The sequence below is a fragment of the Phasianus colchicus genome, chromosome 4, assembly GCF_987193195.1.
Source record: "Phasianus colchicus chromosome 4, bPhaCol1.hap1.1, whole genome shotgun sequence".
In the NCBI taxonomy this organism is placed as follows: domain Eukaryota; kingdom Metazoa; phylum Chordata; class Aves; order Galliformes; family Phasianidae; genus Phasianus; species Phasianus colchicus.
The window spans coordinates 48,267,108-48,293,950 of NC_143439.1; the positions used below are offsets into that span (position 1 = coordinate 48,267,108).

The following is a 26,843-nucleotide window of genomic DNA, read 5'->3' on the forward strand; positions in this document are numbered from 1 at the left end:
ACAGCTGAGTCCATCTTTACAGTTGAAGTGGTAAATGTTTGACATTCTCGTACTCCTTTTGTTTTTTCTGTGCTGCAAAGGCCTGCATGTTCTGAATAGTCATTTACATATTCTGTAGCTTCTTACTCTGTTTTCAATTGAAGACTGAACCAAACGTGCTGCGATGCCCTTAAAATATTTTTTCTCTAAACAATTTTAACCGCTTTTGCATGGGTGTTGAAACTGCATTTCTCTCTAACATCATATTCAACAATATTGTCACAGCAAAAGTCATGTTTGAAATGTTAGCTTGAACATCTTACCTGGACTCTATATGTTTCCAGTCTGCTCTTCCTGCCTGTCTCTCTGATTGCTGCCTTTTTTTGACGCTGGGGTCCTTTCCCAAAGAATATATAGTTTACAAAAGCATATTCCAGCAAGGCCAGAAACACAAACACAAAGCATCCCATCAGGTAAATATCTATTGCCTTGACATAGGGAATCTTTGGCAGTGTCTCCCTAAGGTGGGTGCTAATGGTTGTCATGGTCAGCACAGTTGTGATTCCTGCAAAAGAAAGAAGTGGATATTGGTGGAAGAAATGGTGAAGAAGATATGAGAATAACAGCATTGCCCACCATGCACTTGTAATGCTGATAGCTTAATTATGTTATCAGATCCTTAACATCTAAGGGAATGCTTCTCCCAGAACTGAAAAGGTAGATGTCACAGGAACTTGCCCTTCCTTACCCTATGTACCTTTCTTATCCTACGTGGCATAAACAAATAATTCAGATGTCAGTGTTGAAGACACAATGTGTTTATACTGTAGTGCTAGCTGACTTGTATAGCAAAGAGTCAACCACTATGTGAAGAAATGATTCTTCCTTTTCATATGGCAGTAGCTCTGCTTGGCCCAAAGACTAGATTACATTGTCCCAGGGGATGGGATTAAGTAACTAATTTAAGACTGAAAGCATATAATTGAAAGGAGAAAGTGTGGCTTTATAGTAAAATGATCTTTGGTAAAGAGAAAGTGAAATGCTTGTATCAATACAACTTCTGCTATTAAAGGAATGCTCTGAACTAAAGCATATCTGCCTGACTGTTATGCATAGTGTATGTATTTGTGTTGTTTTTAGCTGGATGAAATTATTTTTAGTCTGCTCTAATCACATTTTGTTAATGCATCTAGATAATAGCTCTAGACACAAATGTGATTAGTTGAATTTACAGAGCGGCGGGTTAAAATAGAGGTGGGACAAAATGGTTACCTGGCATTATGATTTGAAAAGTGTATTGCAGTGATTTACAAAATAGCTTACCAAGAGCAACTCTGGCTGCAGAGGCATCATAATTGATCCAAAAAGATACCCATGACAGAATTGTGATCAACGTGGAAGGCATATATGTTTGCAGAATGAAGTAACCAATATTTCTCTTAAGCCGGAAGCTAAGTGATAACCGAGGATATGCTCCTGAAAGAATGAAGCCAAATAATGACTGGTGCCTAAGAAAAGTTAGACATTGCTACCTGGGAGAAGCTTTTCAAACTAGCTGATGCTTACCTGTTGTGAACTCCACTCTCTTTGATATCATCTTGTAATCAACAATAGAAAATTGTGGGAGCTCGATGTTACTAACTCCAGTTACTGCAGACTCTCCATTCCAGTAAAATTCAATATCATCAGTGGTGTATCCATCTAAAACAGAGACATAGTTTGGCTATTGATTTTTCTTTCAGGTTTATTACTTAGCTTAAATAGTTGTGTTTGAAGTGGAAGGAGCTGCTCATGGTAAGGAGTTCAGTCTCATATATAAAATTTCTGCTCTGCAGAAGCCACTGCCTTCTTTGTGTCCAGGGAAAACTTCTGAGCATGAAAAGAGACATAGAGATAACAAGAAGAGAAGAACTTCTTGAAAGTAGCTCTGCTGAGAAGGACTTAGGAGTCTGAGTAGATGAAAAACTTAACATGAGCCAGCAGCGTGCACTTGCATCCTAGAAAGCCAATGGTATCCTGAGCTGCATTAGAAGAGGGGTGGCCAGCAGGGTGAGTGAGGTGATTGTCCTTCCCTACTCTGCCCTCGTGAGCCCCTGAATATTGCACCCAGGTCTGGGGCCTCCAACACAGTGAAGGTGTTGAGCTTTTGGAGAGGGTGCAGAAAAGGGCCACGAAGATGATCAAAGGGTTGGAGCATCTCTCCTGTAAAGACAGGCTGAAGAAGCTGGGCTTATTCAGTCTGGAGAAGAGGGGCGAAACCTCATTACATGCTTTAAAAGGAGTGTTTAAAAGTAGTATTTAAAAGGAGATTATAAACAGGAGGGAAATCAACTATTTACATGGACAGATAGTGATAGGACAAGGGGGAATGTTTTTAAACTAAAAGAGGGAAGATTTAAATTAGATGTCGGGGGAAGTTTTTCACTAAAAAGGTGGTGAGGTGCTGGAACAAGATTCTAAGAGAGGTTGTGGATGCCCCATCCCTGGAGGTGATAAAGGCCAGGATGGATGGGGCTCTGGGCAACCTGACCTAGTACCTGATCCAGCAGTTTTGGACCAGGAAAGATGATTCCAGAAGAATTCATAAACCTGTACTATACTCTGACTCTGTCTGAGCTGTAGTTACCCCCTTGGAATTCATACAGCATTTTATATTTTAATGAGACCATGCCATCACTTATTGGCCGTTAACATAGAGTATTTCCTATCTATTCCAAAACTAGCACATTTCTTCTCTGTTCTTTTAACAGTGATGACCATTTTTCATTTAATTAGAAATTAATCTGCCTTTCTGCCATTGTTAGCATTTTCAAATATGTTTAAATGAAGCTCAGTAGTGGCTGAATTTTAAAATCTCCCAGTTGATGACGTTTAGAACAGATTTCTACTAAAGGAGGAAAAAACATCTCATCTAATTTTAGACTTTTCCTTCAGGTGTGAATTACAATCAAGTTTAAATCATATAACACAGATTAAATAGAAGAAGGAGTTTGAACTCAAAGTTTTAGGAAATGAGACAGTGGCACAAACCATAGCACCAGAAGTCTCTGCAGAATTAGAACTTGACTATGTATGTGTACTCGTGATGTCTTTTCTAGCTAGAGAAATCGGACTGGAGATGACTTTTCCTATGGTAGTTCCTCATCTCTGAAGGTTGACCACATGCAAACCAGATCTGTAGCTACCCTGGGGACAGTTGGAGGAGACAAACCTTGCTGCTGGGAAGGATGGACAACTGAGAAACTGCAGCTAGTGAACAAGCAACTTTTGATGCAAACACACCACAGTGGATTGAACAAGGTTCAATCTTATTTGTGAGCTGTGCTATAGCTTGCTGATGAAACTATGCTAATCTATGTAATACAAATTACTGCTGTTTACTTAAACTTTCAATGCTACCCATTGCTTATGCTAATTGATTTGCAGTAACCCGTATCAGGCCCGCACTGCTAGCTGGCTTTTTGGTGCTGTCTGGCAGAAGCCCAGAATCTTGTCATTGCCAGTGGTCAGGACAGCTGCTAGGTGTGGGGTTTCAGTGACAAGGCCCAGACACCACGAGCCTAGGACAAGCTCGATGTTGGATGTGATGCTGAACAACTGGATCAGGAAATGAAGGCTGCCAAGTCTGCTTAAAAATGCCAGGGAACTCTTAACTTCATTTTCATGCAAATCTTTATTTTAAGAATGTCTCTTGAATATTTCCCAAGACCCTGTGCAATAGAGCAAATGGCAAGCTATCATCTCCTGCTGAAAGCATATTGACTATCTGTCACCTTGGTACCACACAGACATCCTATATGTGAGCTAACAGGCATAGTTATTACTTCATCTTTAGGAGACAGTGATAGGAAGAAGGGTGCAGACACAACCCAAAATTTCATGGGTACTTGCTGCAGAGAGCCAGGGCAAGGTTTAGATGTGAGAATCAAAGGGTCAACTTCAGGGCGTGGAGAAAGGTGATGAACTTGATTCATCTGCCTTTCCTCACTGTCACCCTTTCCACACTGCTCCCTCCAATTTCCCCCCCATTCTGCCTCTTGTCAGGTCTCAGCATGCACTGGCTGAGGGTAGAGCAGCCTCCAGTGCTCAGAAAGCTAGGCTTTGTTCCTTTCCCTGAAGGATGAATTTCTGTCTATTTACTTGTTAAGGCCAAAACAGTACCAAATAAACGTCAGAGGGCAGATCTCAAAAGTGAAAAACAGGTCTGCCTTGCTACCTATGGACTGTACCGTGTTGCCAGTGCAGTGTGTAGTGTTACTGGTCTTCTGCAAAAACAGTTTACCAGAGGTTGTAACAGAGGCACATGTGCTTTCCATTTCCCTTGGATAGGCAGCTTCAGTGCCTCTAGCTAAATTGCTGCTGCTGCTGCTGTAGTAGAGTTACAAAGATGTAAACTCTCTGGACCAGTAGTAGAAGCCTTGCATGGAAGATTTTGGCTGCTGACAGACCAACCCTGATGGCAGGCCATGCCTTTCAACTTTACAAACTTCCAAACACTGCAAAAATGAATCTGGAATGCTTCTAACATGCTGATTTGTCCATTGAATTTCCTCCAATTAGAATTCGGGAAATTAGGAGGAAGACTTAGTATAATTTTGATTCAGGGGCATTAATTTCATTCATGGTTGCATTTAGAGGAGTAATTCTATGATTCTACGATAAAGAATCCAGCAGGAACTCTTCCTGCCAGTTTTGTCCCTGATGTCTTATGATTTTTAATGCCTTTCACTATGTGCATCACACTTTTCTCCAGGTGTGTGAGAGTCATTGCTTTCCTGTCTTATTCTGGCTCACGGATGCGAGGCTTGAAGGCTGTAGGTACAGGTACAAAATAATCTCACAAATGCAGAGCGCGAAATGAACCCCACTGATCTGCGCTACCGGCACAGGTTGATCTCATTCAGCGCAGTGCATTCCCCCTGAGCGGGGCCGCCGAGGGTCCCCGGCGACCACTAGGGGGAGCCCGCTCCCCGCGGAGCGCTGCCTCTGACCGCGCGCCCTCCGCAGCTCCGCACGGCCATCCCGCCTTGGTCACCTCGTTAATCACAGATGATGACGGTTTTTTGTTTGTTTGTTTGCTTTTCTTTTTTTCTATTATTAAAAATGCTTCCGTGAAAATTACTTGATTTGTTTAAGCCTTTGTTTGCTTGCTAGATTCTTCAGAGCCACTAAAATGCCAGCTGTGTTGGGATTTGGTTTAAATAATATCACGAGAGATGGGATAGGAACCTTTCAACACTTAAAAGAAGGGGACTATAAGAAAGAAGGGAACAGATTCTTTAGCAGGGTCTGTTGCAGTAGGACGAACAGATGTGGTTTCAAACTCAAAGAATGGAGATTTTTGTTGGATATAAGGGGGAAGTTTTTTACAGTAAGGGCAGTAAGGAACAGGTTGCCCAGAGAGAAGGTGTGTGCTCCGTCCCGGAGACATTCAGGGTCAGGTTGGATGAAGCTCTGAGCAACCTGACGTAGCTGTAGGTGTCCCTGTTCATTACAGGGGAGTTGGACTGGATGGCCTTTAAAGGTGTCTTTCAACTCAAAAGATTTTATGATTCTATGAAAATATGTTCTGTGGCTCAACTAATGATATTAAACTTCTGCTTCCTAGAAAATAATGTCTAGGAATGGTAATGCAGTCCTTCATGTGTCAATGCTTTGTTTTGTTTGCTTCTCGACCAGCAGCTGAGAGCTTGAGTGAAAACACTTAAGCAGAAGTACCACAAGTCTAGAAAGTAACTGGATTCAAGCATGGCAATAAGTAGATTATATATAAATCTTGCTGATTGCAGAAAAGAAGTTTTAGAAATGTTGCTGACACTGTGATAAAGCAGAGGTTAACAGTGTACTACTTGTTAATGTCACCAGGCTGTTCTATTTTTCACTCCAGCTATTACCTCTCAAATACCTCTGGGATAAATAAAGATTTATATTACATTAACTTCACAAATAAAATCATAGTTGTACTCATATTACCAAATTCCCCAGTGCTGTATGAATGGAGACACTTTTTCTGTCTGATTCTCCAGGGAATGTAGCTCGGAAACAGCAAGCAACAGGATCTCTTCCTTAGGGATCTGACTCTAATAGCTCATTTCCAAAGAATATTCTAGGCTGTGAGCCCTAAGCCTTCAGTCTTATGTAAGGATATGAGGCTGGAACCCACCCTTCTACCACTACTGGATCATTTCTTTCCTAACAACTTGGTCGTGGTTGCTGAATGCATTTTTACAGTATATTTCTTGTTTCATATTGTTAGTATTCCTATGACTATGTTAAAGAAAAGCATTTTTTCTGCACACTGTGCAGAAAATCCAAACAATGGTAAATTGATAGTTTCAGCCTAAACCCAGCATGGAATTGCAGCACCATATATCTGAAGATCACCTTTGGAAAGCAACATTACCAGTTAATATCTGGGCAGTAGAATTGCATGAAATGGTTTCCTGTTGCTGTATTAGAGTGGATGTTTATAGCTGATTTTTTTTTCAGTGAGTTTCACTGAGGAATAAAGGCTGATCTGAGGGAAGGCAGCCTTCTACTTTCTATAGGCAGATGGCAGATTGTAACCATGGACATGAGTCAGAATTTAGCCTAACAAGTACTGACCCAAATGAATAGTTTGTTAGATTGCTGCAGTACTACAAATTGTCAGTTATTTAAGAGGGTTTCTCGAGTAAAAATAAATTTAACATATGGGAGAATCTCTTCCATCCCGGTTGGAGACTTTGCTTCCCATCCACTAGAAGCATAAAATAAATGCTATTACTGTATAGAGTCACTCTTGCAGCATCCTAATCTAGTTCAGGAAGAGAATTATAGCCTTGCGTCTCTTTGCAAACACCTTTAACACTGATTCACTGCTATTTGCTATCTTTTTTTTTTGTTGTTGTTGTTGTTCCTTTAATGTTTTACATCTCATTTGCCATTGAGACTTGATACAAGGTTGGAAATCCTTTCAGAGAAGAATTGTTTGGTTTTTGCTTAATATCTCTTTAATGGCTAACCCAACAGGACTCCTCTGTGTTACTGCAGTCCCAATAGATGGAAACGTTTCAGAGTCTGGTCAAGCTTTCTGGAAGAGTCATACAAGTAGTCAGACTTGCACTAAAAATTTCATTCTCATTAGCTATAAACAATCAAACCCAGGAATTACTAGGAAAGACATGGAGAGGAAATGCAAAATTTTTTGTTCACACTTTCGTGTGTTTTCTAATCCACTTTGTGGATAGATCTTGACTATTAAATTCAGTCCGTTCTTTCTTAAAAATGGGTGTATTAAATTTGATGCAAAGAAGGGCCACTAGGATGACTAAGGACAGACTTGGTTTCATGGAAAGGAGGACTGACTCAGTCTTGATTCTTCAGTATGGGGCATGTATGAGTGGAATGAGGGAGTGTTGTGACGATAGCCTATAGGTTTGTAAGTTAGCAAGGTAGAACAGGAAATTATTATTTGCAATCTCTTACGCCTTTGGACCAAGAGGATAACAAATGGAATTGCCTAAAGGCTGGTTTGGAAAAATAAAGAGAAAAGCAATGTGCAGACACACTGCAAAACTCATTGCTTGAGGTGATGTGCTGTTGAAAGTTTATGTTTGTCCAGAAGTGATCATATATTTAATAACCTATCTTTATTAAATATAATGCTAGTATTTCTGACTTGAAATAACAGATTGGAGAAATTTCTGTTCTGACTTCATAGATGTGTTATTGGCCACTGTCAGAGACAAACTGATTCCTGGCAAGATAGACTTTCCATCTATGTCAGTACAGACGTTAAGCATCTGTGATATGTTCCACCACTTTCAGATTGGTCTGTCTGGTGTCTCTCACCTTTACAACGCATCTTTTTAATTCATCAACAGAGTGATGACTTTTAGCCTAACGTTGAGAGCCTCTAACTCTACAAATCTGTGTATAATTAGTGTAAATTATATTGTGAATGGGAAATCTTGTCCCTGCCCATGCATTTTGTGAAGTAATAAGTAACCTGTCCATGGTAACACAGTGGCCAAAATGACATAAAAAACCTGGTTTTCTATATCTGAATAATTTAGCAGAGTCAGTGATGTAATTTGAGGCATTTTGATGACTTACTGTCTCAAAACTAGCAACAGTTATATTTCTTTTTAAACTACATAAATTAAGCAAATGTACAATATGTGCTCCAGACTAATTAACAACTGGGCAGTGTCTACGTGTACAGACTGGGTAATTGTGTAATTGTGTATGTAATACATACATATATCTACTTGCTAGTTACCAATCAGCCCTGATAAGTACAGCCTTCAGACATTAATTTCTACATACTTTTAGCTATCTTCTCAGCTAGTAATCTAGCTTCAGCAGCAGTGCACCTGGGAGTTCTGGATGAGATTGCTCAGTTTGTTAAGAGTGAGCAACACTTCCTTTGCTATCTGAAGGGTTTTCCAACCTTCGCACTAACCAGATGAGGATACCTGCTTTCAGTGGAGCATGTTTTGTGTAGAGTTTTTGTCTTTCCACCCCTTGCTCTGCTGCTCTTCCTTTCTCATCTGGAACCCCCTACACAGTGTGTAGCTATGTCCTTCTGAACCATAATCTGGGATGTTTTTTTTGACTCGTGTTGCTTTACAAAGTTAAAAAGAGAACAATGATATTTATTTGCACGTTATGTAAACATTAGCAACACAGGTCCTGCTGCTTAGTGTTCAGTTAATTTAGTTCAGTCAATATTGCATGGTACATAGTTTTGTGTGCTCATATGGTAAATGCATCTTGCCCTTGAGTGCTTATTTCATTTGGTTAATTAAGATATACTTCTAAGTACTCCTGTTTTGTTGCCAGGCAGATTCTCCCAAATTTAGGTACAGCTGATGTGCTCTACAAAGAAGCCATGTGAAGTTCACATCCATCTGTTTTGCGCTCTGCTGTGTCAGGCCGCAAGGCAGCAGGGCCTCTATTTGAACTGCAACACTGCATGTTTTCACTTATGCCAGCATGACTCATGCAAGTACACCTTACATTCTCATGCAGTTCTTTTGTCCTCTTTAAAGGAAAGTATATCCAGATCTGTTCTTGATAAATAGATTTATAGCTCTGATGGGGGGTTGGACTGAATTCTGGTCTTGGTTCTAAAGAAAGGACTCATTAGTTAAGAAGCACATATGACGTTGTCTTCTCCTGAGGGAATTTACCCCACTGAAGCATGGAGATAAAACAGTGTCATGTCAAACACCTTGACATGTACTGCAGTACACAACAAAGCTAAGGAGTGCAAATTACAGGCATTTTGGGGGCTGCCTGTATTGCAGAGACTGAATTTGTGCTAGCAACAATAGGGAGAAAAATAGCAAATAGCAAAATTGCAGTACAAAATTAGCAAGATTCTGTTATTGCTAAGAAAATGTTTACAAAATATGCAGTAATTTTTCTCTACTTAGAAGTAAAGGAGCAGACTCTCCTACATGGTGATGTGAAAACCATCTTAGTATGTGCAGCTGTGTGCGGAGGCAGGTGTGTGGCTCACTGGTAGGTTAATGTGGGGTGATGGTGAGGGGCGGGTGCTCCAGAGAGAGAGAAGGTTCAAGATCTTGTAATTAATGGACTCTGAACAATTTTCTATGTGCCCGTTCTTGTTGATACAAATTGTAGCCCAAGTTAGCGTTTGAAATATTCAAATTGAGGATTCTGTTGCTTTGACCTTAAATGTGAATTCAGGTAAGGTTGTCGTGCTCTGTCTGGTTTGGATGAGAAATGATAATGTGTTAAACAACCATGTTTTTTCAGGAAGAGCTCCCTGTAGGCAATTTATAGTTCATAGGCACTTACAGAATATCAATGAATGAGAATGGAGAGAGTTTACTGAGGAGACTGGCCACATATTCTGAATTAAATGTTAGTCTTTGGTGATATTAGCCAAAATTGCTAAGTGGGAATAGGTATACTGACCAACAATTCAGCAGTGTTTTAGGTGCTGCTTCATTTGCTCAGATCTATATTTAAGTAATTGTGCAGCCTTTCAGTTTTCCCATCCACAAGCAGACCAGATCCTGGCATCTATTGTCTGCTATGAAATGAATCATTGCCTTAACTCCATTTCCAGCTGCAGGGTAATGAGCAATAGAGTGCAAAACAGTCTTGCACTTCAGTGTTAACAGATATTACTAAGACTCAGGGAGAGAAATGTGCACCTGTCTAAGGAGGTGATCCTTGCATGACCAGGCAGATGAGTTTTGGTGGCCAGGAAAGCCCAGTGCTGCTGTTTCAAAGGCTGCTGATTGACAGAAAAGATAAATTCGTTCATACTAATATCATTTTTCAATGAACTCCTCAAACAAATCTGAAATTCTCAGTATGTTCTTGAAATTTCCTATGCACTGTGGTTTGCTCATAAGGACTAGTACTTTGTGTAGTCTGCTTTTGCACTTTTTTTTTTTTTTTTCTTTACATTTGTGAAGAAGATGAATAGCTTAAGATAAAGCTGATAGCAGTGATAGAAGAAAACTAACAGAAGAAGCTTTAAGAATTCTATCTGATGGACTTATGCTCTCAGTTCTGCAGATTGGATTCCTGGCATCTGGAGGACCTGAATATATGGCCTGCTCAGTAATAAACCTATTCACACTCATGCTGTGCCAGATTGGGTAAGAAATCTTTCTGCATAGAGACTTGAGGCAATGTGTTTTTCTTATTTGTATTGCTGTGATGTCAAGGAGCCATAGGTACAGATGAAGACATAGAGTGAATTGGCACCAAACAGAAAATTTCTCAAGATTTATTGCATTTGTGAAGCTGGATGCATTTGGAGCAAGAATTTATTCTCATGGATTGAAATGAATCCCAGAGTACCAAAATCTTTCAGTTTGTCCTGGATTCTGTTTTTACGGCAATTCACACCTTGGCAGAAGGCAAGTAAACACATAAACTGTACTTAGGTTTGTAACATCTTAGGACAATGATGTTATCTCAAAGCACAACATGGCAGCTCTACAAAAAGACATGACTTGACTGGGTTTAGAGATTATTTTTTGCAGCTGCTCTGACTACAGACATAGTGACTCATGTACAAGCATACATGTTTCCTTAGAAATCATCCCTTCCTCTAAATGAGCCCCTATTTTTGAGATAATCTCAAAAAAGATGTCACTGTTTAGATTGATCTGAGTTCTGGAACAGATACCTCCCTCTCTCCGTAGTGCATCAAGTTCAAACGTAATTTGAGGGTGGCTGTGTGTTTTAGAGCAGCTAAAGGGTTTGATCAGAAGCAGAAAAGTTCTCCACTCTACACTGTCATAAACAGAGAGCCGTTAAAGAGGATAAAACCTTGTTCTCTAGGGCTGCCAGTGCCTATGTAAAGTGACACACACTGGGGCAAGGGATTGTGGCTGATAGTTATTATGAGGGAGTAAGGGAATCTGACACACAGGTGAATGAGAGAAGCTCTTCATTTGTGGATGAGAATCTGAGAACTGTGAGGGGTGGAAACTGCCCTCATTCGAAAAGTCAGAAAGATCAAATCTCTTGAAAAAAGAATAGAGCTGATTTTCCTTCCAGTTTTTTACCTTTTCTATCTGTAGGCATGTAAAGGAAAAGCTGTCTGGGAAAGCTTGGATTTAAGACAGGTTTTCATCTTTAATAAAATAGAACTTTTTTTGAGACGTTGGTTCTTACATCACTGGTAGTTCAAATGCAATCATACTGTGAATCAATGCAGTCTTCCTCAAACAGGGAGCTGTGATAAATCTATTCAGATCTCATCCTGTCAAACGGCTCTGTGCCAACAGAGGCAATAATGAATGTTTAGATATGAACACACTTGTTTCTTTCGGCAACAAAGCATCCAGAGGTTCTAGTGGGATATTTTATTGATTGACTGCAGTATCACTGTGAGCTTGTTGCTCTTCCATTTTAGCATTATACGTATTTAGTGTTATGTCTGTTTCACTATGAAGCAGAGACAGCCATAAAAACAATGAAGTCAAGGTGGAATTGCCATTTTCTGTGCTGTTGCTGATTAAATAATTCTTTGTCTTTCCTTCAGCTCAGCCTTTTCAGGCTCCTCTGGGCTCACTGAGATCTCCCACACAAGCAATGTGATTTGTAGGAGAGTGCTACCAATCAGGCTAACACATGTCTCAGTGTTGCGATGTTGATTCCTGAATCATGCTGCAGCATTCCGGTTGTCATAGAGACACAGATTTTTTTAAGGCCAAAGGGACCATTCTTGCTAATCTTCACAGACTTCTTGTGAAACACATGGCAACTTGCCAATGAGTAAATAGCTTTGCCAAACTGGAGCACAGCCTGTCCTTACCTCTCCTGTGAGTGTGAAACACGTTTCACTTAAGTCTGATGGAGAGAGACCCCGATGGGGATTTGGTTTATCGTCAGAGTGATGCTGTCTGCACATCATTTTTCTGCTGAGTGAAAGCCAGATGCAAGTTTAGGCTAAAAGATCATGCCATGACTGTGATACTGGAACTCAAAGGGACAAAGAGTGTTAATAAGTGTCCCATCTGATCTCCCAGGTGGCACAGCAAGGCCAGCTCTTGTGTTGGTAAGAAGGGATGCTGGAACGCTGCAGTTGGCTGCCACTACAGGCCACAGCCAGGCTATAGCATCTTGGTGTGCCCTATTATAACCCTCACCAGAGCCTGCTGGCACTGCAGAACATTCAGCTAGGGGATTTAACATCCCAAATTGCCATCCATCAGAGCTCATGTAAGGGTGCCAAGAAACCTTACCTCCAATCAGGCATCAAGCCTCCTATTTTGCAAGGTCTGCTGGTCCATGACAACTGGGTTAGTACAGATCCCAGCTCTGCTGACAAAGCAATTCCTGTCACAAAATCTCGCTTTTATACAGACAAGTTTCTGGTGGCCATCACACTAACAGACACCAAAACAGATTTAAAGCCCTCATATGGTCTCCCATCTGCTTCCACAGCAGTGGAGTAAGGTGAAGTACTTGAGCAAAGCAGTTGACTATTTGTGAAGGAATATGTGTAGCCAAAATGTTCTTCTCCGCCTGGATGGTTGCATCTCTCTGTATAGGAATAGCTTCCATCAGCCTATAAGATAGCTTCAGGAAAGTCAGATTTTTAATTAATTTATTTATTTATTATTATTTTTAAGTTAAAATATTCTATAGGCTAAATATAAGCATGTATCATCATGGTTTTGGCTGATCCACTGGAGAGATTAGATAGTAGGGCAGCGTTCTTATTCTTTGTGCTCTTTTCCTATTTCTGTGTAGCACAGTTTTTTGCTGCTATTGGCATTGCTTTATGTTAGTCACCAGTGAGTATTATTAAGGCCAAGTCCTAATGCTCTAGATTTTGAAGGAATCGTCTCTGGTTAATTCCAGCAGAATCCCTGTGAGATATAATTACTCTGCCTTTCTGTTTATGAATAGAATAGAGTTGCTGTGAATGCACTGAGCTTTTAGAGAGCCAAATGAGTCTCCAAATTTCTTGGTTTCTATGGCAGGAAGCACTCTAGGGCAGGGAGAGGACTGGCTCAGATGCCATCTTCTTGGCACCCTGTTGAAACTGAAGAGATATGACAGTCCCATTTTGTTGAAGAACTATGGGAAGTGAGAGGGCAATGTAGCAGCCCCACTTTCCTTGTGCAGGAGTCTAGGAGAGCGAGTAACAATCCTGGTATGCTCAAGAATCTCAGCCTTTTTTTTTAGGGTCATCTAACAGCAGAGTGAGGAATGCACTGTCCATCTTGGCCATGGTCTCGTGTCTTGGAATTTATTTTTCTTCCAGATTTTTTCTTGCTGTTTCTGTTGCACTCATAATTACATCTTCAGACATGTATCTCCCTGCAAGCTGTGTATTTACGTCTGCAAGTGAGTGGAGATCAGTTTAATAACTGCTCCTGTTTAAGTGCAGGATTGGATATTTTACCAGCTCATACTTTGGTTCTTATATTCTGCTTTTGCCTTCTTGCTTAAATTCCTGATTTTCATGTGCACTTTCTACAGGCATTGAACTCTTCCTTCAAATATTTCACTTCGGAGCTCACTTACAGTGTCTCTCCTGATCAGATCTAATTTAAAGGGTGGGGCTGAAGAAAGGGTGTTCACTTGGAACAAACATTTGAGGCAACTAATTGAAAAGAGAAGATTCTCATTTAGTGTATGTTGCAGTGCTTTAATTGACAGAAATGAGGTCTTAACAGCTTTCACCAGCTAAAGATCAGAGCTATTTCTTCTATATCACATTACATGCTGTTGTCAGCTACTAGATTTAGGGCTATCAATATTGCATAGATTTACACATCTATGCAGGTCTTTTTGCTGACTATACGTTTAATTTAATTGATTGTTTTCTTTCTGCTGTGTCTACCTTGCACAATTAGTAACAGCAGTAACAATAAAAATACTGTTAAGAAGTAAAGTAAGGATTTTGAAAGGTCAATATTACTGTTATTAAACTCCTGCTGGAACCAACAAGACTGTAGGTAGCAGCAGAAGAAAGTCAGTGACAAGACAGAGCACATCTCTTCAAAGTAGTGATTGTTGTTCAGTGATGATTTCCATGAACCATTCTGCTCTGGAACCCGGTGCCAAGGGAGTTCACATATAAGTAGTATAAACACAGTATAAAAATTACCCCCCAGATTTTCCAGTACTTTGGAGATAATCTGACATTTCACATGGCACATAGTGTGTCTAGTAGTCAGGGATGCTGCTTAGTGGTGGGCAGCTCCAGAGTATCTTACTGATTACAGCACCACTTTCCATGGCCCTTTTATTTAAATGACATTTTTATTTAATTTCTAAATTAAATAAGACTAAGCTGGATAAAACTTTCTTGCAGAAAACATTTTCTAACCAAGAAAATGTTAATAATTTCATTTTCATCCTAGCTCTGCAACAATTTATATAATAGGAATAAATATGAAAGGCTGATATGCAATCAAAGATCTAAGGTGAGAGGCTAAGAGAGGGAACCTCGTAAATTGGTTCTGTTGTGGAAGAAAACATCACATGTCTGGTGTGTGTGGCACCAACAGAGGGGCTGTGGTCATGGTTGTCACCTGCTAATTCACTTCCATTTTGCCCTCTGGTAGCTTTCAAGGAGATTAATGCGGACTCCTAAATGCTGAGTACTCAAGATGACTGGTTTACTTCTACTCAGAAGCCTAAAAATGGGGTGCTCTGGTCTTAGAACTGTGTCCAGAATGTTTTTCCAGGTGCATCATCAATAATTTCAAGAGTTTTAGAATACACAGGAGAAAGCTGGGGTACACTAACAGACTTCTTTTTTTTCTTTGTAAATTGTCAAAGATTCAATTTGTGCCAGTGTTCCTGGCACAACCTCTAGGATTTTAGTAGAAGTTAAGCCTCTTCCTGCTTTTGGGAAGTCATTCAGTTGCTAGTAGAACTGATCTAAATACTCATTAGAAGTAACACACTCTACAAATTTCGTCCAGCTGGCAAATTGTGAACAAAAATTTTGATTTCTTTGATTCATCTCAACAGATACTGATATCAACAGATAAAAATATCAACATATATATCCTAGAAGACATGAATTATTTATAGTGAGTGAAGGTCTGAAAAGCAATTTCCTTTTGGAGACATGTGACTGGCCACATGAGGGACATGGTGTTCTCTCATCCCTGATAGCGTTAGCATTTTAATTGCTTATTTGATCTGATGCTAGTCTTGATTTTGACGAAGTCTCAGTGATAGTATCAAGCCCATTCTCACTGAACATTCTTTCCTACAAAGCTTCAATGTAATGAAAGCTTATGAATAGAGAGACATGAGCCAGACATTTCCTATTATTTGGCCTATTAGCTGATAAATGCTCATGTACTTTCATCAGCTTCAGACATGACTGGACTGGAGACTTCAAATCAGCTACATCCTGGTAAATAAATTCAGGTATGAATTTAGTATGAAAGAGACTTCAGTATGAAGTTGCTATTTTTGATTGTTATTGTACTGTATATATCCATTTAATTTTGAAAAATCAAAACGACGACTTCTCCAAATGTATTCATTGCATGCCCTCTTATGTTTAAGCTAAAAAGTGAGCCAAGCAGCAGCAAGCAACATCAACATTTCTGTGTGCCAAAGAGGCAGTGAACTGCCAAGCCCAAGGACAAGCAAGACAACCATGCAGCTTAGTGAGTGGCTCTGTACTGCTGGATTATGAAGTCCAGACAGAGTTCTTCTCCAACAGAAAATGACTGTTGAGAACAATACGGTGATGGGTGGCACTGGAAGAGGAAGCTAAAATTTGACTAATGCCTCTGCTTTCCAAGAAAGAGAAGAAAATAGCTGTATTAATGTTCATATACAGGTGTGTGGGTTTGCAGTGCTTCAGTACTCTCTGACCAATGTAGATACGGGCAGGGCTAACTAAAAACAGATGTTCATGGAAGATTAATGCGTGTTTGCCTTATTCAACCCAAGCATATCAAATTGGCTCATCTTGTTTTGCCACTGCATCTGTAGTGGAGGGTTAACTATGGTGTACAACCAGCATGTCCTTCCAGTGACTCCCTTGCATGTGTTGAATGGTGAACTGCAATGTAACTGTGGTGAGTCCTGACTGCAGCTATTGATGTGCTTCATGGGAACCCTGTTGACAGTGACTCCCTGCTTTTCTTTTCAGTATGTCTGCTCGCAGTGCCCAAAACACTATTTTAAAGATAAAATATATTATTATTAATTTTTGCTCTCTCTCTGGTAAAAATAATTTTCATTAAAAATACTGGAGATGTTTACTTATTAAAATCTTTTGTTGTCAGAATAATTCTCAACCTGGCAGTATTTTAAAAATCAGTATAAGATGACATTCTGGGAAAAGCAGCAAACAATTTAAAATCTGGACTAAAAACAGCAATTCTACTGATTAAGTCCTGATATTGAGTATGCTTTTACAAAAAAAAGAAGTACTTGATTACGAAGAGTAATTTTGAAGGTATGTGTGCATTTTTGGCCTTTAAATAAGGCATTTTATTGATGCTATCAATTAGAAGTTATAAACTGGTATAAATGTTGGCCTGAGAGCTCATCTTTCCTAATCAGTGCTCTAGACTGAGTGTGCATTTCTCAGTGAGGTAAGTTCAGATCTATGTATATAAGTACTTATTCAACTGAGAGAAACCTCTCTAATTTTATGTCAGAGGCTGCAGCTCGGATTAAATTTGGGCCAAGTAATTAATGGCCAACCCTCTCCCTCCAGTAACTTACAACTTTCAATTTCTAGAGTGCAGTTTTGTTCATCCAGAGGATATCTTCGTAGATCCATCATGCAAGCAGCTGTTGTTGTAATCCTATAAGAGGAGGGTGAAAAAAATCAGTTTTGAAACCACATTTGATTTATTTGATTAGGTAAATCTTTCTGTAGTGTATTTTTTTTGTTTAAATACTGAACAGCAGTGCACATGGATTGCTGATGTACAAAACTGCTTGTGAAGCATGATTAAATAATTTATATAGCACAATACACCAAATATAGTATAAAGCTTAAAAGCATACACTAAATATCTTAGGGTAGGATTTTGACAGAAAACTTTAGAAGAAAAACTGTTGAGTGTTTTAAAGGACATTTCTTGAGGTTTCTCTTTGGACATTTCATTTTTAGTGTTCTCAATTCAAACATCTTCAAATTGGTTTGCACATATTTTTATTTATAACTGGTACTGCAATAGTTCCATTTTTCATTCTGTTGTTATGTAATGCTTTCTAAGATTTGTCTGATATGCATGTGCATTTTCCATGCTGTGGAAGCACTAGTAGCATGTGAGTCATTATTTTTATGGTTTCATAATCAGTTTATCAGTATGAATAGTATATTGCCTCTCAAAATTGTATTAGGCAATAAAAATCTTATGGAATGTCCATCACCTGTTGGTTACTTAAGAAAGTCACTTGCAGTGGTGCTTTCAAACTCACAGAAGTGAGTTTGCATCTGCAGTTTCAGGTTTGTCTTTTTGTTTGTTTGTTTGTTTGTTTGTTTGTTTGTTGTTTTTGTTTTGTTTTTTTGTGATGCTTACATGCTTATAAAACTTTGGAAGTTTGAATGGGCAAACGTGACCTGAAATTTAACTGGCCTCTCTCTCCTTCTCTTGAAAAATTCCTTCCTGAGAAAGATTCCTCTTTTCTGGATCTAGATGTGGTTCTATTTCATGGTAATTAGCACCACAGGAGCACATCTGGAGATTTTACTTTTGATGTGATGGAAGTCAAGCACACTTACATGCTGCACTGGGATGATAATTTGTGCTGTCACAGAACTGATAGAATAAAAAGGGGGGAAAAAAGCCATGCGTCTCTTTATTTTGACATGCTTCAAATTTCCTAATTCTTCACAATCCATCTGTCTACTTGTGTATAAGAACTGTCTAGCAAGTGCTGTGACAGAGAAACCAGCCCATGAAATTACTGCATAATACTGTGTAAAGTATGATATTTCTGCTTTTCCACCGAGATTGATTTTTGTCTTGAGTATTGCTCATTGAATTGATTTACATGTTTCTTAATGGCTTTTGCTGAAAACTTCAGAACAGGTAGGACTTCATTTAGTTTAGCCTTGTACAAATGTATCTTACTCAGAGACACTGAAAAAACCATGCAGTAATGATTTGTCAGAACTCTACTTAATAATGCTGAAGATCGTACATAACTAACATTAGTCACAGTTAAATGCTTCTTAATTAAGGTTTCATAGAGCAATGTTTTGTTCCCAATTAACAGATCAGCCTTTCAGGTAATTTCGTTCACCTGGATCAGCCAGATTTATTTAAATGTGTACAGAAGTAGACATAATGTTTTCTAGACCACAGGGTTACAGTGGCCAGCTGTTTCTTAATGGCCAGTGTGTATGTACTCCTGACTTCTGCAGTTTTGAATATCTTACATAAGCAGCAGCAATTTGTCATTCTTAATAATATCAAGAATTTTTTGTTGACACAAGGTAAGTGTTCAGTAGTAAACAATGGGGAGCAGCTTTCCCTCTCATGACTCTCCTACCCCTAAGCTTTCTGGTGCTGCAGCAAGCAGCTGTTTCTAGATGAAGAGGGCTTTAGCTGAAGTTTGCAGAGATGATAGCCACATAATGCTAGGTGGGAAGGCCAGTTGGGGAACACTATTAGGCAGTTAGGAGCGGGTGACTATCAAGATGTGGAAATCTGAAAGCTGGTCACTTCCCATTTCCCCTATAGACCTGCAGCTTTGAACATGGTATGGTGTCCTGGGCACAGGGGATGATGAGTAGCACCCAACCAGGGGTTCATCAGAACTTGAACCTAGTGCTCAGGTGGATGGGAAAATGCAGATGATAGTTACTGGAGGCTCATCCAAAATGGAAGGAGGCACCAACGTGCTAACTATGTGGCATCTCTTAAAGATGGAGGTGCTTAATTTTTATAGGGATTCTTGGGCTTTCTTGACAATAGCTACTTGTAATTGCGGCATATCATATGTGTGGTTCATAAATTTATTTTTCAAGCATTTTTTCTCCATCATGGTAGATCTCAGTTGTGTAAAATTTTTAATGATATTATGTTCTGGGTAAATTTAAAACTTGCTTAAGGATATAAATAAAACACATATGCTACCATAGTAATTGCTGCCTTGATATAATTTTTATTATTGTAAGCAGAGTAAAACATGCATACCTGTTACTGGATGCATTCTCTCAGTCAAAGTAGTAGTTGATGGTTTACATATGAACCAGGTAGATATGAAAATGCAAAATATGAAGTTCAATGGCAAAAATGGAAATGCAATAGTCTTTCTATAGGACAAAACCACAATAAAATTATATTAAAGGAATTTAATCCTGAAAATCCCTGGGCACGAGTATTTGTGATGATGTTGGAATGTCATGAGACACCGTAAAAGTGAAAGGGGAAGACTAATCCTGTGTTTGTAAAAGGTTTTATTTCTATCTCAAAAGTTGGGTGTGGTTTTTCCAGGATTTCTGTTTTATTAACTGTGCCTTAATTTAGGTATTACTTCAATGTTGAAGCAAATACAATCTGTTTGTGCATTGTTTTCTACCCTACTTTCTTTACATCCTTTTGTTTATTCCGAAGACAAATGATTAAATGTAATTAAACAAAGAAGGTAAGCAGTTCTAACAGGCAAGAGAAATAATATTTATGAAATGCAAAAAACTTTTTTTTTTTTTCAAAATAATTTATTGTATTTCAAATTATCTGATCCACTCCTAGCTTTTTCTTTTTTTGGGTGTGTGTGTGTGTGACTCTATGAATACCATATTCTTACTTATAGTCAAATTATTCTGGACTAAAATAAAATTGTATGAAAGAAAAACAGTGCTGTCCAGTATTTGCAAAACAGGCCTTCTTGTGTAATACTGACAGAGGTTTCCCTGTAGGGCAGTAAATCTTGTAGTAACAAGTGCCAAAGCTGAATGTTTTTGGATACATCAGCAGCAAGCAGTTTAGGTTCAGAATGAGGGCAGGAAGTGAAGTTGTGTTTCAATACTTGGAACACTTCATCATAATGTTGTCAAAAAACTATTCTTCAACTCTCACAGAAGAAAGAAAAGCAATATTTAAGACAGGAAGAACAACTAAATGTGGAGATGATCAGAGCTAAACAATGCAAATTCTGTTCTGAGATGTTTCTTCCCAGTTGGAGAAAAGGTATCAAATTTTAATGTTTGTTCTTTTTCTCTCAGTCAACAGAGAATAAATTATAAATATAGATGAGGATATGAACTGGGGTGAACTCTTTTAAGGGGAAGGAAAAAGAAAGCAAACTGAAATTTTCAAATAAAATTAAAAGTAGCCATGCTTCTGTTAATCACTGCGGAGCTTGGGGGATTGTATTACACACTGGAAGTACATTTTCATATCCTAGGTAATATATTGCTTCTGTGTTAATGTAACTTCAGTAATATCAGGGAACTTACTCCTATAGGAATTTTTTTATATCAGAATTCATTCCTGTATCCCTGGAGTAATTGTCCTATTTGTCTCTTTATATTAGAGATCTAATGGGATGTCTTGTACGCAGAGTTATTGAAGGGGTAGAAGAAGGCGTTGTGCATTTAAATATGCAATTTTTTCCTTCTCTGTCCATGCTATGTACAATGTTGTTGTGCCTACTGTAAATTTCAAAGCAAAGCTTAAGAGATTAGTGGCTGTCTGCTTGTCCCAGGGAGAAAATATCAGTTCTGACCCTGAAAGCATGCCCAGCTTCAAGTGCTGTGAGGAACCTGCTTACAAGAGAAATCCACTTACAAGAGGTGTATCTGAGCATTAGCAAGGGTTGGTGTTATGTGTTTTATACAATATAGTGTGTACTTGTACATGCTGTGTTCATCAATCTGTGTATTGCTTGTCTGATCAAATTCTATTAGAAAAGAATTTACATTTGTTAATAAGTTTAGGATGAGCCAGTGTCTTCAAAGATCTCATTAGAAGTTGAGAGAAAAAGGGATGATTGGCTCCTGAGCTAGATTTAGTAAGAGATATAGGTGTTTTAGAGATGAGTTTATTAACATTTTTTTTTTTCTTTATTGGGAAACGATTATAATTTGGCTTTAATTTTTTTTTTTTTTTTCCTCACAAAAGCAGCATGAAATATATCTCAACTCTATGACTCCAGGGAGACAAGCTGTTAACCACCAGATCAGTACTGCAGACTATGTAGTTTGAGATAACGCTCAAGTTTATAAGAAGAGCATTTGTATGGATTTAGGTTAGCAAGTGCAAAATACACTTTCTTTTAATCTTTGCTCACAGAAACAGTAGAGTCTCTTAAGAATGAAAGATAAAAAGCATCTTGAGGAAGAAGAACAGAGAAATATTCAGCTCAGAGGGCTAAAACTATAAGCAGCTGAGACTAAGATTTAGTGTGAGAAGGGTTCAAAATGTTTTATCATATTTGGTAGTTTTATTTATGTTTTACAAAGTTGAGACCAAGAAAAAATGTTTACACTCTTCCCGGTTTAAGTGATATCCAGAACTAGTGAGAGTTTGCTTGATTTGCCTCTCCTCTGTGTTTTTTGGTTTTTTTTTTAATTGAAAAATAAAACTTTCAAAATAGTTTAAATCTCTCTTAGAAATTGTATGGTGTGCCTTTCCAGGAAAGGTGTGATATTATATATCTGTATATGTACATATATGTATGTCTGGGTAAGTAAACATGCTGTTTATGCTTTGTTTTAAGCAGGGGGATATTTACTGCAGGTAAATAGAAATTAGATCAAAGCTTTCTCCCAAGCCTTCGTTAGAATTTTGTTGGATTTGCTTTAGGCAGAGCTGCCAAGCCAACCATTGACGCTACAGTGATCAGTCAACCCACAGTGCAGACAGCTTCTGACCTTTCTTGAAATAATTTGTTTTCAATGCAGTAGCCTCATATGTCTCCAGAAGTCATCTCTTCCACTGCTTGTGGACAGTGGTGACATGGAGTGACTGCTGGTAGGGACAGACTGTACGCTCTGGACAAGGCTCCCACTACATTTTGATGCTGTTGCCTCCTCTGTTCCACATTTATTTCCTTCCAGGCTGCCCTGTTAGTTGCCCACATCGAGCCTCAAATGAAATGCAAATGACTCAGTAGTAAGGTAACCTCAAACATCAATGTGAAGAGCAATTGGGGAGGTCAATATCTTGAGCTAGTATAGCTGCAACCAGAAAAGCTTAAATGATCAAATTCTGCGATGTCTTTCAAGGGCTGAAATATATATATATATTTTAAGAAGAAAATAAGTGGTAAAACAAAATATACTACTGAAAAGAATCAGAAGAATTAACTACTACAGTACTACTGTCTAGTGCTGCAGTGCAGTAATGGACCTGAAAGACTCATTCTGAGCTTGTTGTTCATCCCTGTGTACCTAGTAGCATTTTTAAGAGTGAATACACTTGGCAAATGTAGAGGAGGAATGTCTGGTTATCTCTGAGACATAAATAAAAGTCTGTCTGTTTCCAGGCAAAAGTTAGGCATGAAAAATCAATCTACAAAGTGCCACATCAATCAACAACTTGGCTTGAACTATTAATGCTAAATAGCAAATAAAAAAGCATTGCACTCCCTATTATTATTTCTATTCATGTATGCTCTTTTCCACGGAATCTATCCAGCTGCCTGCTTAGGCTGCCATAGTGTCCACTTCTTATCCTTCTTCTTTTTCCCTTCAGTCAGAAAATGAATCATGGCTATGCCATTTCAGGAAACAAATCTTTGCTGAATAGTCTCAGTTAGATACTGCTAGAACTCTGCTCCAGAGAACAGTTGCATAGTACTATCATAAAGCAAGGACAGGGTGAGGAGATTACCCAAAATGAGGCCAAATAGGCTTGCTGACCCTTTGCTGACAGGAGAGCATGAAGCCCCAGGGTAGAGGCTGAGTGAGAGGCAACGAGGAAGAGAGACTCTAACATGGAAAAGTAGGGGAAGAGAAATAATCTGAAAGAAAGAATTTTGCTTTGACTGGATTTAGAATCTTCTAAAATCAAAACCAAATATGCACTATGAATAGGTAATGTAAGGTCTTTTTCTCTTCATCAGAGTACATAAAAAATAACTCTGCTTACAGTGGAAATGAATCACTTGCTTGTAAAGATCTAGAAATATAAAAAATCATTAAAATGCTATAATGTAACTTTTTTAAATATTAGCAAACAGACTTATTTGATGCTTGTAATCCAATGTTCAGCGCGGTGAGAAATTTCACAGTCCAGCCTCAAACCTATGAAAATAAATTTCATAATATAAATCCTAAGAGAACTATAGCGATACCAGGGCAAAAAAGATACTTCAATAAAAGTTGCCTGAGAATTGGAGCTGAAATTTACTGCAAGAAGTAGGTCAGTTTGACAGCACAGGTACATTGCAGGACAAAAAGTGAGAGACAGATGAGAATTGCTTAGCATTAGAGAAGGTCCAAGAGGAAAGTAAAGTGAGATAGCTAGTTTTGAATATAGTTTTAATAAAACAAATGGTTCTAAATCTCTGCAGAATGATTTTGAATGTAGAGTGTCCTCTGACTATTAAGCAGTTAGTGTGTGTAGCAAATTGCTTATGGACTGTCCTGGCACCAATGAGCCCTGCTGCTTTTTAAGCTAGAAGGAAGCAGAATCCAGTAATTACTCAAGTACAAAGGAATCTGATGTGAGGGTTTTAGGACATCTTTGTCCAACATGGTTTGAATCTAGTCCCTACTCCCAGGAGAATGCAATAGAAATAGGTGGCGGCATTTTCTGTTAGGTGCAGTAGAGAAAAAAGATGTAATATGAGGGACAGGAGAAACTCTGATGCAGAGTTTTCTACTAGAATTTGCAGTTAAGTTTTATAAGCCTTATAAAGGGCTCACCTATAAAACCTATTATCAACATGTATCAACTAGGAGAAATTGCAATAGCAACAATAAATGGCTCCTTAAATGTGACACTGTGCTGATTCATGCATGTAAATGACTGCAGAACCTAATCAAAATATGCTCTTACCACTCATAGAGCAGAGCTTAAACTGTTAAGCCTTTCCAGATCACTGAAGTGATTCTTAACATTGTGACCAATTTCTGAAGTACTTCTCAGGCTCCATTACATATGAATTTCCCTAGTTTTCCCCTCCTTCCCCTCCTCCGTCTTGACTAGATAGTAAGCACACCCCATTTGTCCCAGATGAGTAGCAGAATGTGAACACTAATAATTTCAGTCAGTGATGCTGGCAGAGTAATTATGTCTTGATTCATATGTTCTGAGGAAACTCAAGTGCACCTGAAGAAGCTGAGCTGCAGCAGTTAATCTACCATGTGCAGTGACTAATTTCCTTGCAGAACTAAAATTAAAATAAAAATCTTACACTTGAGCTTAATGAGAGGATCTTTACTTTTGCCGAAATATTGACCTCAATGGCAGTATAAAGCATGAATGAAGAAATTAGATTGCTTTTTTTCAGGACCCTGGCTTACAGGAAAACTGATTGATAATCAAGCCCTATCAATGAATCTCAATTGGAAGATGAGATAAATTGGGGAAGAAATGAATGTTTTCATTGCACTTGGCCCAAGACTTATTCGGTAATTTTGAATCAGTGTAAGGCAACTGTGGGAGCACCCTCAATGGCCTTTGTGAGTCTCTTTTTGTTAATTAGTAGTTAATGTGGGTAAGATGATAATTGGCTTGTAGTGACTGAAATAGGTGATGAAGAGTTCAGCAAAGCAACCTCAGTTAGCATCTGTATGAGATCTGTAGTCCCAAGCAGAGAGGATGTTATGTGTACTTGGAATGAACTAGGAGTGACCATTTTAAATCAGCACAGCATTGGTTAGGAAAAGAATATATTTGTACTTCTATGAACTCATCTGTGTGAATAATTTATTTGAGCTTGTCCTTTTCACCCAGGTCTTCGGCTAGACTTGCATAAGATGGAGCAGGTTAATAAACCCCAGAGAGTGAGCAGCTTTGGTGTATTTAAAGCATTAACTTCTCCTGACTGCCAGAACTGATGAGTCATATGCAGATTTCTCCTGAGCGGGTCATGTTGAAAAGAAAATCAGCTGTGTGCCAGTGAGATATTGTTTTTCAGTGAGGAGATCTTTCAGGGTAGAGAGATTGATAACTTTAAATTGATAGGGGATCAATATTGCATATTTGGATGTGTTGCACGCATACAGGGAGGAGGGTTACTCTTTTAGTCTTTCAGTAATACTAGCTGTTATACGGAGTTTGACAAAACCATATGCATATTTAAATTCAAATTTTAATTCAGGACTGGGAGAAGAACAACTTACTCAAATGTTGAAGCTCCATCCCATTTTATTTGGTTTTAGACTTCAGTTATAATAAAAATTTAATGTCTTTTACTCTTAACCTCTTTTATTTGCTGCATGCATCAGTGATCCAGAAGACCATAATGTAGTTATGCAGTATCTTGAATGCACAAAATCTGTCACTGCTACTCTGGAAATTGAATATCCCTCATAAAGAAAGAACACAGGATAAGTATAATAAACTCTTTTGTTTCAGAAGCTAACTACATGATTCATAAAATAAAGTGTTTTATGTCCTGTAGATGACATACTCACATGAAAGTTTTTCCTGTGGTATCTCTGTAGATCTTATTTTATCTGTCTGCATTTCCCCCTCTTTTAAAACTGTGAATGTCATTTTTAATAGTTACAGAAAGAGACTGCCTGGTTGTCTGTGTTGTCTGCTGTTTAAAAAGATAAACTTTTCCAAAGAGGTGGGCACATACATGTGTTCAAGTAGGAGAGTAAAGGATACCACTGTGTACTTAAGAATTCAATTTTTCCACTCCGTGCTTCATGATGCACTATTGATACTTCATGACACAGCATTTTAAAGGGCTGGCAGTCTGTAATTAAAACTATGCCAATTTCCATCTGAAATCCAATATGAGATATGACCAGAATCTTCTTGGACTTTTTTGCATACTCATTTTGACTTTAGAGCTGCATTTATGGTACTTCCCTTCTTGATTTTTCACTAAAATCATGAAGACTATCTATATTCTGAATGGCAGTATGAATATATTCATGAAGATTTCATGCATCTGTGAAATGTGAGCGAGCTATATGAGGATCTATTAGCTCTTGGCTCCTCCAGCTAAGAATCAAAGACTCGATGAAAATAAAAAGTACATGTTTTATGATCTGAATCATGGGGCTGAATAAATACAAGACTGAAATCCTCAGCTCTTTTTCATCACAACAGACACTATTCATGTACTTCTGAGAATTTCCTAGTTCAGGCTCAGCTGCTGACCTGTATCAGGCTTTCTTGTAACCTTCTTTAATCCTGCCTCAAGTAAAATTTAATATTCTGCAGACTTGGACTCTTCAGATTTTACTTCTTTCCTTGCAGTGTATCTGTGCTTGATGCAAAAATAGTTGACATATAATTCCT

General features: G+C 38.5%; 1 protein-coding gene across 1 annotated transcript in view; it reads right to left on the minus strand.

Moving 5' to 3' along the window:
* GABRB1 (gamma-aminobutyric acid type A receptor subunit beta1) overlaps positions 1–26,843 on the minus strand; it is a 93,680-nt gene that overhangs the window by 6,380 nt on the left and 60,457 nt on the right. Inside the window, exons 5-8 of the mRNA XM_031588543.2 lie at positions 17,179–17,261; positions 1,546–1,680; positions 1,303–1,455; positions 303–544 (exon numbers count right to left, since the gene is read on the minus strand). Coding sequence (XP_031444403.2) covers positions 303–544; positions 1,303–1,455; positions 1,546–1,680; positions 17,179–17,261 — 613 coding nt within the window. The remainder of the gene's footprint in view (positions 1–302; positions 545–1,302; positions 1,456–1,545; positions 1,681–17,178; positions 17,262–26,843) is intronic.